The sequence below is a fragment of the Leptopilina boulardi genome, unplaced genomic scaffold (assembly GCF_019393585.1).
Source record: "Leptopilina boulardi isolate dan_hultmark-lab unplaced genomic scaffold, ZJU_Lbou_2.1 LbouV2_364, whole genome shotgun sequence".
Taxonomy (NCBI): domain Eukaryota; kingdom Metazoa; phylum Arthropoda; class Insecta; order Hymenoptera; family Figitidae; genus Leptopilina; species Leptopilina boulardi.
In genome coordinates, this window is record NW_026137934.1 from 519,800 (window position 1) to 537,165 (window position 17,366).

Consider the following 17,366-nt stretch of genomic DNA (forward strand, 5'->3'; position numbering starts at 1 on the left):
ATTTTTAGAAATTAGAGTATTAAATTAATAAATGTAAATTTTTTTTTGTTTAAAAATCTAGTGATTTTTTTTTAGTAGTAAAAAACAATTGCAGTCAGACAAGACTTTTCTGAATTTCATGTAAATAAATTATTATTAGTAAAAGTATGTTTTAATCAGACAAAATATATATTTAATTCTTTTATTGTAACAGTATAGTAAAAGATAGTTTCAGTCAGACAAATCTAAATTTAAACGAAATTTCGTAATTTTTAACGCGAAAATTCACCTTTTTAGTGTCTGTAAATTTAAGTTAATTGATAAATAATTAATGTATATTTTTATTTTTGATGATTGCTACTACTACTTTTTTTTTGTACAAAATAAAAGAATCTTTAAGTGGATTCACATAGAGAGTACTCGGTTGGTAACTAATGTATACTACAATTGCTGTGGGGGTTAACAGAAAAAAGCAATTATCTTCAAAGAAGAGATATACACACAAGAGGACGTTCTCTTAGACTCTTTTTGAGCTTCTTTCTTAAACAGTTAACATATACTACACCCTCTCATTTTCTTTCTTTCTTTCCGTCGTCCACACCGCGGGACGTGTCTCTTATCGACTTGTTCTTTTCCCTTTACGACAGTGAAATTATTAATTACTGTTTTGTACGTCGGCACTTTGTCCTTGGTGAGCGTGGAGAAACAGGCAAATATATTGAATGAGTTGCCGCGCGAGCAGGACCAAAGACACAAATTGTTTCGCAACCAATCTTTCGCGGTTACCATATCCTTCATTATACTAATCGTCATTTAATCCAACAAAAACCACAAATTTTCATGCTTATCCAAAAGTGACATGATTTTCTCATTTACTTTTCAATTTTCCCACCATATATTGCGAATAGCGTAAAAATTTTATTCTAAAAAGAATATTTTTAAAAATTGATTCGTGATTTTTTTTTGTTATATGATTCATCGAATTTCTCCTGGAAAAATTATACCGCCTCGTTGGTTTATAATAATTTATGAGGTGAATTATGTTCTTTGTATATGAGCATTCCAGTGTATATATATATATATATATTCCCTGAATCGATAAAAAGAAGCAATGGTATATGTACATAAGTGGGGGGGGGGATATGGTGCCCGGATGCATTTAGAGTAGACGTTATACGGCTTTTTATTTCATGAAAGTTGAGAATTGCATACGAATCGACATAATTATAGGAGAGTATACGTACCAGAAAACCGGATGTATTATCCAACAGACAGCGGAACCGCACCGTGAAACTTCGTTCGAGAAGGTGGCTGTGTTGTGGCGAGAGTGCATCGTGGAGTGGAAGGGTGGCACTCTCAGCCGGGAGAAATGAATTCCACATTAATTGTCTCTGCAACTCTTCTCGATCTTCACTATGCACCAATTCATAAACACTCTGATGAACAATGTCCGACTGAAATCAATCAAATAATCACAATTTCAATATTAGAAACAATTTTTTTCAAAGAAAAGAATTTCAAATATTTTTTTTTTAAATAAAAGTTGACTATACAAGTGAAAAAGGATTTTTTTTTCTTCTTACATTTAAACCTGATTTAATGGATATCGACGTAAAGAGAGCTTTACATTTGTAAGAATTAGAACCATAATAATTATTTTTATACGAAAGTTGTATTTATAAAGAATTGTGATTTTATAGGAATAATCTCATTAATAGAGGTTCTCTTATACGTAGGTCACACTAAACGAGGCTGGACTGTATTATAATAATTTTGATGAATACCAATTAATGGTATCAGTGATGAGGAATAACAATTAAACATATTCTACAAGTACTCTCATTAAAAGAGATTTCCCTCTGACGCATGTTCCACTTAACGAGGCTTGACTGTATGTCTAACAATTTTATAATTATTTACTGATTTACTTATTATTTATTAATTTTATCAATTTAGTTGATTCAAAATCAATTTATGGTCGCAATTAAATCATAAGGATTTTTACATTTTTTAATTTTTTGAAAATACTCTCATTAATAGAAGTTTACTTTACGTAGGTCTTATCGAGGTTTGTCTGTATAACTAATAATTAGTATCAATACCAAAATTGTTGATATTAAAATATCAAATCTTAATTACATAAAACAGAATTACTATTAATTATCGAGTTTTTATTCTTGTTTAACTTTACGAGGTTTAACTGTATCTACAACAATTTTGTCATACAAAAAACCAAAGAGTGTCAGCAATAAAATATTACAGATAAAAAATTACATATAGATAATAAACGTCCTTTTTATCTAATTGTCCCTCTTTCACAGGTCTCTCTTTGCAAGGTTCAACTGCACATCCAATAATTTTGTGATATACGAATTGCTGGTAAAAAAAATTATTTACTTTTTTACTGAAGACGAAAAAATAATTTTTCTTTGTTTTTCTTTAAAATATAAATTGTATATGAGAATTTCGTGTAGAGTGTTATTCAAGATGTTACCGATTGTGAGTAATCGAGATTGCCGGTGAACAAGGCGCCGGAAATAAATGGCTTTGCACATTGTGTCATGAGAACTATATGTACTCATCGGTATCGTACAATAACACGAAAATCGTGACCCGCGCAACTTCAACCTGTATATATATATATAACCTCAGAAAATTGTCATTGGCTATAACTTTAGTCTATTCGTGATTTATGACCAGTACGACAACTCTTTAAAGATGAACCATGAACACGACGACCTCTAAACAAAAATAGACATGCAGAATAAAATGGAATTTTTCAATTTACAAAACGTATTTAGAATTGAAAAATATTTTTTTATATTTTTCTCATCGCAATGTTTGAATTTCGTTTATCGTTTTCATATATTCGCCTTGAAAATATGCAAATTTGGTGAAATAAGAAATAAAAAAAAAAAAAATAAATAAAGACGAGAAAAAAGGGAAAAGAATGGCGTATCCATCTTCCGGTGATGAATAATCGCTTGGCTCGCACAGCCAATTAGATACTATGAAAAACGCACATTAACTTTAATTAAAATTAGAGCACCACAAACGCACCGTACAGTCAGTCACCTCTTTGGGATGCTCTCGCAGCGGGGAATACGAGGAGGCATTTAACTTGAATCCTGTGGAGCGCTAGGATAATTCATTGGACCAATCTCCAAGAGATTTTTATATATTCTTCTCTTCTATATACCATTAAAAAAAACAAATTCTCTTTTGTAATATCATCGCACCATTAATAATCGAATCTATAAATATACACCTGTGACAATATTCAAATAATCGACGATTTATATTTTAGTTATATTCTGTAATTTTATATATTAAATATTCTAATTTATTTTCATATATTGTCATCTATTGAATCAATAATAATTACATTATATTCAAAATGAAATACATTTCCACTTTATTTTCAATAAATCAAATTTTTTAAATCGCTTCAAAATGTAGAATTGAAAATATTTTTATCTAGAATTAAAAATGTGTTTGAGTAAAACAAAATATCTTGATATTGAAAACATTTAGAGAACACGTGCTAAATAAATTCTTTATTTTGTTTTCAGTGCGCGTTAACATTTCGAGAATTATTCATGAGAAAAGTGTTTTATCATTTATATACTTTTATCTTTATATATATATGCATTATAAGTGAGCATACTCATAAAAAGTAACAAATTTTTATAGTAAGAAGATTGTACATTATTCCTTAAAGTGAACTTAATTATGAATAAATTCCAAAAAGTATTAAGTCTATTCATGCGTCTTATATATATACTTAAAGTTATATATATATTCTTTATGGACTGTAAGATAATAACCATGATAAAGAATATAATGCGTCGAGTAAATATACAAGTACTAATTCACAAATTGACAAGTTTTCACTGCACACTGTGATTTAAATAAAAAATAGTTTTATTGAAATACTGCAAATAATATATTCATTTTTACTTTAAGAAACATTCATTAGAGTTTAATATTTTTTAAATAATCCTAATTTTTGAATTCCTTTTTAATAAATAGGTAATTGTTTTATATTTTTTATTTTTAATAATATTCTAAATAAAAATTCTTAAATAGAAGCCCACGATATTGTTAAGATATTGTTTTTGACCAAAAAAATTTTTTTTTTTAATGCAATTTTATTTTGATTTGTCAATACTGGAAGGGATTGGTAATAATTAATTTTTGCGCAACTTCTTGAGCATCAGTTACTTTATATATCAGTCAAATGGAGTTCTTTACGGGATCTCATTTAAATAAACCTAAAACACGCACTGGTGGACCGAAAGGCCATATTACGGATGTTTTTACGACCGTCCCTTGCCGTTAATTAAGAGCTCGCAATTATTTAGTCGAAACTTTGACGCACCCCCATCGGCAACGAGCGCATCTCTCTCTCTCTCTCTCTTTCTCTCTTATATATACTCTCGCGCAGCATCCACGATCTTCCTGTCCCCTGTACCGGTTTGCTTGATTTACTCTCCACCTAAGAATGAACTCTCTTTTTTCATTTCTTTTTTTTTTTGTATTTCTTTTTCTTCCTCCTCTTATTTCTGCTCTTCCGTTTCGTAAATTTTTGTAATGTAACATCACTTTTTTAGATTTTACCATTTTTTTTTTGCCAATAATTAAATATCTTTGTTAAAATATTCCAAAAATTAAAAATCATGAAAAAAAGTTTCAAATGATCAAAAAATGTATAAAAATAAATTCCATTCATTTTCCATTTAAAAGTAAATTTTGTTCACTTTACACGGAAAAACTGGTACCAATATCGCGCCAGTTGTAAATTTTTGATAAGGGTATTTAACTAATTCTACAGGATTTTTCGAATTTTGGTGAAATAAATTTTAAATATATTTTCAATTCTGTTAAAAACTACTTTTTAGTTTAAGGTTGCATTAATGGATTGAACCTCCTTAAAAAAAAAAAATCTCCTTGATGCAACGTAAACGTTTTTTAAATGGAAAAATTTACTTTAAAAAAACCTTTTTTCTTGAGCAAATAACTAAGAGAGAGAGAGAGAGAGAGAGAAATGTACACATTCTATTATTGAAAGCGTTGGTAGAATTAATTTAAATCCGACATTCATGTTAAAGCAATAGGAACACGATTCGGCGTGATCAAAGGTTCACTACAAATTGAAACAAACCAGGCACGTAATAATAATTAATCCGCAGGGCGCATTAATAGCAGGCTCACATATCACCATGTGTCTCGGCCATAGAGGTATGTATGTAAGTACCCACGTGCAAGCACACGAGGTTTCCTCCAAGTTGAGCTCTCAATTATAGCCAAGAATTATGAAGGCGCGCACGGTCCCGCGATGCGATTGGAGAGAGTGAGAGAGGGCGAAGGGCAAAAAAATTTATATATAAACACTCGAGGCAATCCGATTTAACCGACATATTAGTAGCTATCAATTGTCCAAATGTGTCAAGTCATTTATAATTGACCAATTTCATTTGATATCAGACACACATTATGACTTTACTTTCAATATAGAAAAATTTATTATGCCATCAAATATTTATTTATTTGCCAAAAGAATTATTTATTATAATATTCATTTGCTATAAAAACTCCTTTGGCATGAAAATCACTTTGTATAAAAAATCACTTGGCATAAAAATCATTTGGCTTAAGACTCAATTTTGGTATAAAACTTATTTGACATAAAACTCCTTCACAGAAAATTAAAAGGTATTAAAAAAATGTGCAACGCTCTTATTTTAATGCCTTTTAATTTTCTGTGTTTGGAATTAATCTCATTTGACATAAGATTCATTTATCATAAAAATTATTTACCATAATCACTTGACACAAGTTACTTTACATCAAGTCACTTGACATAAAATACATTTTACATCATTTTTATTTGGCATAAGTTTCATTCGGTATAAATTTCATTTGTTTTAATTCTCACTTGATATACACTTTATTTTGTCTAGTGAGATTTATGGCGAATGAATTTTATGTCAAGTCAATTTTATATAAAGTGACTTATGTAAAGTGAGTTTTATGTCAAGTTAATTTTACGTCATGTAAGTTTAATGTATGTTTAATGTTTTATGTCAAGTTTGTTTTTTGTAAAGTGACTCTTATCTCAAGTAACTTTTATCTTAAATGAAATATACAACAAATACATATTTAATTTAATTTGAATTAATTTAATAATAAACAAACTATTTTTATGTCAAATGAAAAATACAGTAAATACATTTCTGCCAAGTATGTTTTATTGCAAATAATATTTGTTAAAAATTCATTCGCCTCGTATATATACAAAAACAATTCTTTCCAGTCAAAATTTATTTTTAAATAAACAATTTGGTTTCATTAAAATAAAAATTCGCTACTTAGAAAAATTAATTACATTTCGATTGTCGTATAAAATTTCCAGTAAAATACACAACAATATGGATAATTTTTTTTTGTTAATATGTACGTAACTTTTGTTCTATAATCAATCGTATATATACTTTGACATAGAGCTCTTAAAACAAATTTATACAGCGCGTCAAAGTGTCTGGTTGATTGTTTAATTTTGAATGTTGTGTGTCTATATGTAAAAAAAAAAAAGATTCAAAAGGGATGGAAAATGGACGACCATGGCAGTGAATGATGCGCGTGTAAACGTAACAGACACGTCACGGCAAAACTCAACAAACACGTCGCGTGACCGTTTCATGCCGTTGGGTTGTTGGACGTGATAACAAAGAAAGAGAGAGAGAAAGATCGAGTATTATTAACATTGAACGAGTTATGATGTTAAACTATACTCTGGATACTCAAAAGAAAAATACATTTTACCATTTTCTCCCTTCAGTAAGCGCGAATAGGTCAATATTTTGTTTCTGATTTTTCAAACTATATTCCACTTTACTGTTACATACAATTTTCTTCAATCAAATGTTTGATTTGTGAAATAAAATGTTTTCTTTATAAAAAAATATTAATAAATTAATTAATTTTAAATATTAATAATTAAATTGCAAATAATAATTTTTAGTTGATTTAGTTTTTTATAGTTAAAAATTCAATTTTCTAAATAATATTTTTGAAAAAATATTCTTTGAATATAAATTATAATTTTCGGATTACCTGATGGAAGCCAAGATAGCTCTCTATGCTGTGGGTTGCAAAAAAAACCTCCCCATCGCAGGTCAGTATTAACAGGAACCCATTCAGTGCCTGAAAAGAAAAGTGAACATCATATTCTTTATATTATTTTCAATTTCGAATTGCTTTGATACGATTTTTCTTATCAAAGGATAAAAAAAATTTATTTGATTCAAATAAAATTGGTTACTTAAACTATTATCAAATAAATATTTACTTGATCCAAATAATTTTTATTAGAATTAAATAAACTGTATTTGAACTAATAATTTCTGTATATAAAATAAATACCATTAAATTGACTTAAATAATAATTATTTATAATTCATTTTTGAAATATTTATTTGATAATAAATATAATTAAAGTAAAAGTATTTTTTCATTTTACACATACTTTCACTAATTTTTTAGTAAAATATTACAATTTGATTTAGTGATTATTCATTTAGTGATTTAGTAGTGATACTAAACTTTCAGTAAAAAATAACTATACATTAGTAGAAATTTCCACTAATTCTTAGAGAGTAAATAATTAAGAGAATACATTATTAATGAGACAAAGAAAACAAGAAAAAACTTTTCTAAAAGTGTATTGTATTCATCCCCTGTTAAAAAATGTAAAATAATAATGGATTCCCCAGAGAGATTCGCATGCGCGGATGCTGCAATTCGATTGGTTGTTACAGAGGGTGAATTTCGAGATTGCGTACAAGCCACACGGTAATAAAGAATAAGACACAATGACTATTCTACTTTTTTTCTATGTCAGTCTCTTGATTATTTTATTCATAAATTCATTATTTATGTAGAAAGAATCTGAATACAAAATGACTTATATTTTTCCGCAAAAAAACAAAATCTTAAAAAATCAATCTAACCATACATATCTCTATTATTTATCAAATTAAATTCCAAAGAAATATATTTTCATTTGACCCCTAATGAACTTTTACCCTATCTTGTTTTCTTTTTTTCAGACTTTGATTAACACACAAAACCTATGTGAATTTAATTGCAAGAACACGCCTCTTGACACACTTTTATAATAAAAATTAAAAAAAAAAAAAAATGTTCTGTAACGATGAAATATTTCGTTATCGTAATAATATCAGGCGACATGTTTCGTTTGATACACCCTTCTGGCAGTCTAAACCACGCCCCTTCAAGGTCCAATCACAGTCGCGATTAACGATTTAAACACCCTTTCGAAGAGCGATGGACGTTCGTCATATATAGTGATAAAAAAAATATGACTTGATTTTCAATGCACACGGTGTTATTTATTTGAATATTTATTTTTCTATTTTTTTTTATTTGCAGTATAAGGCGGTATTAGACTGACAAAATGTGTAAAAATCTTTATACTTTTAAAATCAGTAGTGAAAGAAAGTTATAGTCAGGCAACTGTTAAATTTATTTTATTTTTCATGTAGTAAAAGATAGTTTTAATCAGACAATGTATGTAATACTTGTTCATTTTACTAAATACCAAAAAGTAAGTTTCGGTTAGTAAGTGCATTTTTAATTTTTGTTAAAAGCGTATTAGTAAACTAAAAAACTAAAATTAACTAATTTTAAAGTGTCTTTCAAACAGGAAAAAACATACTAAGTAATTGTAATTCTTGTAGTTGTAGTTTTTGTAATTCTATAAAAGTAACAAAACAGTGTATTAGTCTCAAAGACCAGAAATTCTTTCTACTTTTCAGTAGTAAAAGTAAATTTTTTCCAAGACAGAATTTTTATTTCAGTACTAAAAATCAGTTTTAATAAGACAATGTACTAAAAATAATTTTTGTGTAAGTAGTAAAAGTAAGTTTTAGTCAGACAGAGCATTAAAACATTTTATCAGTAATAGAAGACAGTTAGAGTAAGAAAAAATAGTAAATTTTTTTTTACATCGAAAAGTATAATATTTCCCAAAAAAAAATTTCAGTAGTAAAATAAAGTTTTCGTCAGACAAAATAATTAAAATTCATACAACTTTTGTTTCAGTAGTAAAAGTCGGTCACGGTCAGGCATCGCTTCGCTAAATTGTTATAAGTTAAGTATTAGTAGTAAAAGTTTTGTAAAAAAAAATTATTTAAATATAAATTTTCGTCATTTGGGGCTTGTAGTAAAAGTAAGTTATAGTCAGACATAGTGGTTTAAATTATTATTTACTTTCAGTAGTAAAAAGGGGATATTAGCCAGACAATACTTTTCTGAATTTTCATTCAGTCGGACGAAACAATTAAAATTCACTTTAGGAATCAGTAGTAAAATTAGGTTTCAATCAGACAATACTTTTCTGTTTACTCAGAAAAAAAAGTTGAACTTAAATTTAGAAATCAGTAGTGAAAGTAGGTTTCTGTCAGCCAAACTGGTAAAAATTCTTATATTATTTACTTTCAGTAGTAAAAAGTGGTTACGTTAAAAAATATTTATTTAATAATAGTCAAGTAATCTTAAATAAATTTTTTCAGTGTACTAGTAGTAAAGGCAAGTTTCAGTCAGCCAGTAGATTTCACATTCTCGGAAACATTATTTGGGTAAGTGTATGAATTACTGCTGATGCGCCAATTACTGCGATTTTTATAAAATTAGTAAAACTTTGTAATTGAGAACATAAAACTGTTTCAAAATGACTTTAAAACTTATTCCAAATGATATTTGATATTATATCAACTAATGATGCATATTTTGACTATTATCAAATTATTTATTTGAGTTACAATTGAACCTATCACAGTAATTAGAACATGCGTATATTTTTCTCATGTTGCTATTACTGTGGTCTATCCAGTTAACCTAACCTCTAAATCAACACTTTTAGCGTTTCAGTAATTGGTGTACACCATTCGCAGTAATTCATGCAAACTTGCAGTAATATCACAGGAAAAACAAAGTGTTATTTTAACAGCAGAATTGGTGTTAAAATAACACGCAACAAATTTTACCCTAAATCTGGGTTCAATCTTATGGGTTTTAGCATTGGAGAAAATTACCCGCAACAAAAATAACACCATCTTTTTTGTGTGTACCAGCATATGCCATTTTTAAAAAAGTTAATATTTTTAATAATATATTTGTTATTTCTTCAACTTTAATGTATCGTTTCTATTTTAATAGACACTAATAGTGATTTAACAAAAAGAATTAAATCATTATTTCATTTACACTTTTATTATTTTATCATTAAAGTCGGTCTTGGGTTGTACATCACAGTAATTGGGACATTTACCCTATCAGTTGTAAAAACCAGTTCAATCGGATAGAAAAAATTAAATTATATACTTTTTCTATTAGTAGAAAAAGATACTTTTTGTCAGTTAGTAATAGAGAAAAATTTGATAGCAGTAGTAAAGAAAAGTAATAGTCAGACAAAAAAATTCTCCAATTCTTGAAATTTTATTATCGCTATTCAGAATATTTGAAAGATATTATCTTCCTTGAAATAGAAATAATAAAAGCTCCGAAAATGTAGAACACATACCAAAGTATTCTCTACATAAGTATAAAAGGAGAAAGAGAGAAAGAGAGAATGTTTGCAAATTCATATAAGAGGGAAGCGAAGTAGCGCTTTTACTGCAGCATATAGACAGTCGCACACGGTGAGTCAGTGCAGAAAGGGGAGGTTGGAAGGTAAGAGTAGGTTGGTTCCGTGTGGGGTTTTGGATGATTATACGCGAGGTTAGGTCGTCGGGTGGGCGACGCGGGCTCGCCTTGGTCTGGCACCGCTAGTCCTTCCCGTATTGATCGTGCGCGCTCCTTTCCTCCCTTTTATATAGCTCAGGATATCCACCAGGTTTCGACCCTTTCTCATGCGCGCCTTACCTTTATAATATACGCGCGTACCTAGACATTGCCAAACTACCCCTTATTATCCCAGGCCACATGAATGCTACCCATCCATTGGTCGAACCTTCACGAATATGTATTACTCTTTATTCCACTATTATAGATCTTTAGAAAAAAAGTTTACCTTTTTTTTTCTCTAATGACAAAGTTGCAATTTTACATGACAAGTATTAGTTTATAAGAATAACTCTTATGTAAACACATATATGACATACGAAGGGAGAATTGAATAAAAAATTTATTTCATTCAAATAATCGGTTACTTCACGTAAATATTTATTCGTATCAAATAATTATTTGAGTCAATTAAGTGGTATTTATTTCTAATAGAGAAATTACTTCAAATTTATTTAATTCTGATAAAAATTATTAGGTTCAAGTACATATTATTTGATAATAGTCAAGTACAATCAGAAAAAAGTTTTGTTTGAATCAAATATATACAATTTTTTGGTTACATCAAACAAGATTCATTTGATTCAAACAAATATTTTTTGATGCCACAGAAAAAAAAATTATTTGACTCAAATAATCGGTTACTTAATAACTATTATCAAATAAATAATATTTATACATATTTATATTATTATATAAAATTATTATTATTTTCGTGAATTAAATGGTATTTAAAATTAATTTGGTTTAAATAAATATTTATTTGATAATACTCAAGTAACCGATTTTATTTTAAATAAATGACATTTTTTCAGCATATAAATAAACGTTTGGCTTATTGTAATAAATTTTTTGAATCAAGAGAGAATATAATTGAATTAAATAAACTTTCAGTTGATTCAACCAAAAGTTTGGTTGTTTCATACAAATTTTTGTATATCCTGATTATTTGAACTAAATACATTTTTTTTAGTGTATTATAGTATTTAAAATTTAAATATCAGTTTATAAGAATAATTCTAATATAAATACATATAAAATAATATTAAAATTGAAGAGAGAAACCTATATATTATAGAATTTTCAAAGTTTTATAAAATGACACAAGTTGAGGGGGTTTAATGACCCCTAAGATATATATAATTGCAGCAAATAACATCAATTACCATGAATATGAATTGCAAATGATCTTTGTGTAAGAATTAACTAATGATCCCATCGTATCGCGAACATGTTTGATGAAAGGGTTGAGGCAGAATGATATTAATTCTTAATATTCGGGTCAATTATACCCATCGTAATGATTAAATATATCTCTTTGATGCGATCAAATGGAATATTATAGGCTTTTATATAGGTATGGAAGTTACTTTGATATTACTTAGTAAAATTTGCCAATATTCTCAAGGAATATTTTTTTAGAATTACAGTAACAATTTTCCCTAGAATTATTAGGGGTATATCTAAATTTTTCTGATAATTTTAATAACAGTAGAAAAATTTTATTTTAGTCAGACTATTTGAATTCTTGTAAATTTGGTATTTCTATTTAATTTTTCCAATAGGAATAAAAATTAGTTTTATTTTGTTTCCGTTTCAAATACTTTTTCTAATTCTTGAAATTGTTATATTATAAATGATAAAGGTTGCTTACAGAAAAGACATTTTTGAAATTATTGTAATTTTAAAGCGGTAAAGTGAGATAGTTTTTTATTAAGCACTGCCCGTGTACATGAAAATAAATAAATCAATGGTATAAGGCAGTTTTAGTCAGACAAAGAATTTCAAAATTCGTAATTTTCAAATCAGTAGTAAAAGCAAATTTTTGTCAGACAAAAATGTAAATCAAATTTAGTATTAGTAGAATAAGTGTGTTTTAGTCCAATTTTATAATGTAAATATTGTATGAGTAGTAAAAGTCAGTTTTCGTCAGACAAATATTTTCCAAATTCTTCAAAATTAATATTAAAAAAAAATGGTTCAGATAAAATATATTTAATTCTTCTAATTTTTTCAGACAAAATTTGAAAAGTAATTTTAAAATCAGTAGTAAAGATAAGTTTTTGTCAGACAGAATCGTGAAAATTTTACTGATATTCTAGTTTCAGTGGTAAGAGAATGTCCAACACTTTTTTGTAATTTAATTATTAGTAGTAACAGTGAGTTTCAGTCAAAATATTCAGCTTAATTATTCCAAATTTAGTAATCTAAAATTAATTTTCCGTCAGACAGACTTAATTCTTGTTAATATTGTATAACAGTAGTAAATGTCAGTTTCAGTCAGACTAATTTGACATTTTTATATTCCAAAAAATTAACAAATAGAACTACTATTTTTTGTGTCAATATTTTTTTTCAAGGAAATGAAAATATTTTTACTAACCTAAAGAAGTAGTATTAAATTCATAGTGGGACACGTATAAATCCAAATGAGAAAAGGATTGAATCGGAAGTAGGATGTCATGTTCAAGGTTAAAAAATAGCGTGTCGGTCCTGGAGATGGCGGGAAGATTAAAGTAGCAACGTACGCGCACAAAACGATCAACGCGGAAGCACGTTGAATGCACGACCAGCGGAACATAGACATGCAATCATCAGCAACAAGTATAAGATCCTAAAGCACGAGAACAACTTGGTGGCAAACTTGCTTTGGCCGTGCTCACTAATTTCACTACGTCACTAAATACACCTCAATCGATTCTCACTTATATATTCCTTCGTTCACACCTTTTTCTCTTTCTATTATAAAAACACACCTTTTGCATCAAATCAACAAACAAAAGGAAATTCAATCTCTGACAATTGCTTCAAATGAGAAAATAAAACTTTAATTCTAAAACCAATAAACATAGAAAATCAAAATTAATTTTTTTTTTTTTTTGAAAAACAAATTTTATAAAAAAAAAATTTTTTTATTTAAATTTTAATAACTACCACGTTAGCCTAGAAAAAGTATATTTATCGATGAATTTGATTTACCTAGTTTTTTTTCCGCGCATGAGAATTTATGTATACTCCACATATATCAATATAATAATCGGCCTAAATATTGCGAAACCTTGGAGAAAATGATTAGGATCAAAATTTTCACATGAAAGGTGCATGTGCGCACATAATTACTGAAACATATTTACGGCAGAGTGGGTAATCGGGGCAAATTTAACTTTATACTTGAAAGCTCTCGCGTATATAGCGATTATTACTATATATTATCGAATCCGCGCAAAAGAAGGCGGATTAAATGACGATCAAAGGAAGCGTGGCTCCGACGAACTAAAGTATATATATATATGAAACATCATATATAGGGCCAATAACCTCAGAATGGTAAAAAAAGTCCTTCCCTTTTTGAAATTAGGAAAACAGCTGAGAGCTTATTATAAAATCATTAGTGCGAAACAAAAGGGCTTGTGAATTATACACATTGACCATAAAAATCAACTCACAATTTTCTTTCCCTCTCTATTTCATCAACTTCATTAATTATTACAAAAAAAAAAAATTAACGTCCTATCAAAAATTGTTTATTTTAATAAAAAATATTCTTTTAAAGAAAAGATATTTACCCTCAAAATATTACCAAACCGAAAGCAAAAATTATGCAACTTAAATAATTATTTACTTTTACTACTTTTTATATTATTTTATTTTTATTGTTGTTTTATTATTTTTGTATATTGTATTTTTTTAATAAAAATAATTTTTATCATTTTTTTTTTAAATGTAAAATTATCCAGAATTATTTCGTCGCATTTTCAATCTGTGATGAATTTATAGAAACCCAATTAATAAAATCATAAATATATATAGTTGGCAAATTTATATGAAGTACTCTCTTGATTTCGTGATAATTTATCGATTCAATTTTCAACTCATCAGTTATATTTATTATTTGCAAAGATTAATAAAGTATATATATAGCGGAGTAAAAAAAAAATATTTTCTGGTTTATTATAGCGAAGAGAGATTTACTAACCTGAAGGAACATTTCACCGTCGAGGTGATGATGGTCATAAGCAGCGAGCGCTGCCAATTCTCTTGCTCGATAATGCGAATCATGGTGAGAGTTCTCCTCCTTGTCTTTATGCATTACCACTGTAACAAATTTACAAACTTGAAATAAATCGACTGCTTCTCAAATTAAAAACTCATTATTTCTCTCTCTCTCTCAAAAAAAAAAAATTGTCATCAACACACATATAATTATAAAAAATATGTAAAAAACTGAATTTAAAGTAGAGAATAAAATTTTAAGACAAAAAATTGTTGATGTAATCTAATAACAAATTAACTAATTTTAAGTAAATTTTTAATTTAAATTTTCTAAAAAAAAAAGTTTAAAGAAAGCAATTTTTTGCAATAATTATTTTTGAACGTAAATTATGTCACTAATATTTTGTTTACATTTTTTTTTTCGCTGACTATTATCGCGTATCGCGCGTACATTCGGAGAAATATATTTTTACATATGCAAATTACTTAAGAGAATGAAATCAATATTTTCAACCCTTTCAAGGAGAAGGGTCTTTTTCTTGCGGATCCTATTAACCATACCAGGATTAAATTTCAATGTTGGCGACTAGCCAGCTTTAGGAAACCAATACTTTCTTAAGAATTATAAGACTAGTTTGCGTCTGTGTTAGATTTTTATGATAAGAAATCATTTTCAAGTGTACTCATAAATTACACTGAAATTCACCCACAAAAAATAGTGGAGAAATTTACGAAATTTTAAATATTTAACAAAATAAAAAAAAATATTTTTTTAAAAAATTAATTTTATTATTTGCGTATTTTCTTTTTCTCACACGTTTTAGATTGCAATACATTGGTATTATTTAGTGGCGCGGTGATCTTGTAAGTTCTAATTACAGCATGCATATTAAATAATATGAGGCAGGTGCGTATATATATATATGAAACTGCAACGGATCGGCCCTTCTTATAGGGGCCCCAAGAGAGGAAGTGTCGCTCACATCCTGTCACATATGTCGCGCGCAGAAACCGACGATTCGTCGTCATATCAAAGTTTGATCGCACCGACTTATACATATATAAATATACAACATACACGCTGATTTATATGCGCAATATATTAATAATATATTTTTTCAAAAAATTAATTTCAAGCAAAATGTTCTGTGCTCACGCACTCAAAAAAATAAAATTAGTTCCGCCTTTTAATATTATAATAGGGTATACATTTAATTTCCTAATTAATTATTATAAAGAATTATTATAACACACCAAAAAAGTAAAAAAGAAAATTGAAAAAAAAAATTCCCCTCATAAAATATAGAAAATAAAATTTAAAAATCCTTATCAGAGAAATTATATATTTGTGCCAAAGAAAAAGTTTATTTATGACAAATAACATTTTTATTCACGCCAAATAAATAAGCTATAGGACAAATATATATACGTTTATTTAACTCAAATATAATATAATATAATAAAAATAATATAATCAAAAATGAAAATATTTTTTATTTTAATTTCTGAAATGTAGAAATTAAATTTTATTTTATTGTTTTTATGTAATTTATATACACCGTCTATGGGTCAATAAAATATTGTTTACGGGGGGGGGGTGGGGTTTCTATCATCACAGATCGTTTGGAAATAGCAGGAAGTCCATCGAAGGGAAAAGAAAGACTAATCGCGATCGTTGGCGTGTCACCGGTCATTGCGGCCTGTTTGGCACGTGGCCGTCGACCCCACCTAGTGGCTTTCTTATATCTTTTTATCTTGACTTTCCCCCTCTTGTATTATTACAATTTTTGCCCGGAGAGAAACAAAGTCAAAATCATTCAACGAGTTTCTCCGGTGAAAGAAATCACGCGATATTTAAGTCCTCCATATAAAATATATATATATATGAGAAAAGTGCCCCCAGCAATCGATTTTACACTTTCCACTCCTTTTCCTGTTCTCAAGGACAACAATTAAAAACAAGGCTCCCTCTGCTTTTACATTTTGATCTCTTAATCTTCGCCTCACCATCAGTGAACATTTATCTATATACACTAATTATACCTCCTTTCCTCTTCAAAATGACAGTTACTATCAATAATTGTTTTTATTCGAACTGCTGTATGAAAAAAAGTCAACCGATTCCCTATCTATGCAAAAATTAATGATAACATCTGTTCATAAACATTTTTTTTAAAATGCTTTAGTCGATTTTATTTATGCAACCTTCTTTATTTTTAATAAGCGTGTTTTTTTATACCTTGGAAACATCACAGAATAAAACGAATAATAATAATTTAAAGGGAGAAAAGAATTCCTATTTTCAATTGAATAATTTTTATATTGAAATTTTCGTTTCCTTTTTTTTTGATCATTGCTTCGAATGTATTGAATTTAAGAAGTATTAATTTATTTTTATGACCATTTTTACTGAATTTCAGAAAAAAAGTCGTCTTTGATTAATTTATTTAGTTCCTTATTTTCAGTCAATTATAGAAAGTAAATTTTGCGATTTCAACCAAACTGAAACCAAATAAAATTGATTTTCG

The 17,366-nt window shown here is 27.9% G+C and overlaps 1 protein-coding gene across 4 annotated transcripts in view; it reads right to left on the reverse strand.

Moving 5' to 3' along the window:
* LOC127286868 (aryl hydrocarbon receptor protein 1) overlaps positions 1 to 17,366 on the reverse strand; it is a 100,019-nt gene that overhangs the window by 7,152 nt on the left and 75,501 nt on the right. For all 4 annotated transcript variants that reach the window (XM_051313482.1, XM_051313479.1, XM_051313480.1 and 1 more), the window contains 3 exons: positions 14,822 to 14,940; positions 7,096 to 7,185; positions 1,224 to 1,433 (listed from right to left, as the gene is read on the reverse strand). In XM_051313482.1, the coding sequence (XP_051169439.1) occupies positions 1,224 to 1,433; positions 7,096 to 7,185; positions 14,822 to 14,935 (414 nt within the window). In that variant the 5' untranslated portion in view covers positions 14,936 to 14,940. The remainder of the gene's footprint in view (positions 1 to 1,223; positions 1,434 to 7,095; positions 7,186 to 14,821; positions 14,941 to 17,366) is intronic.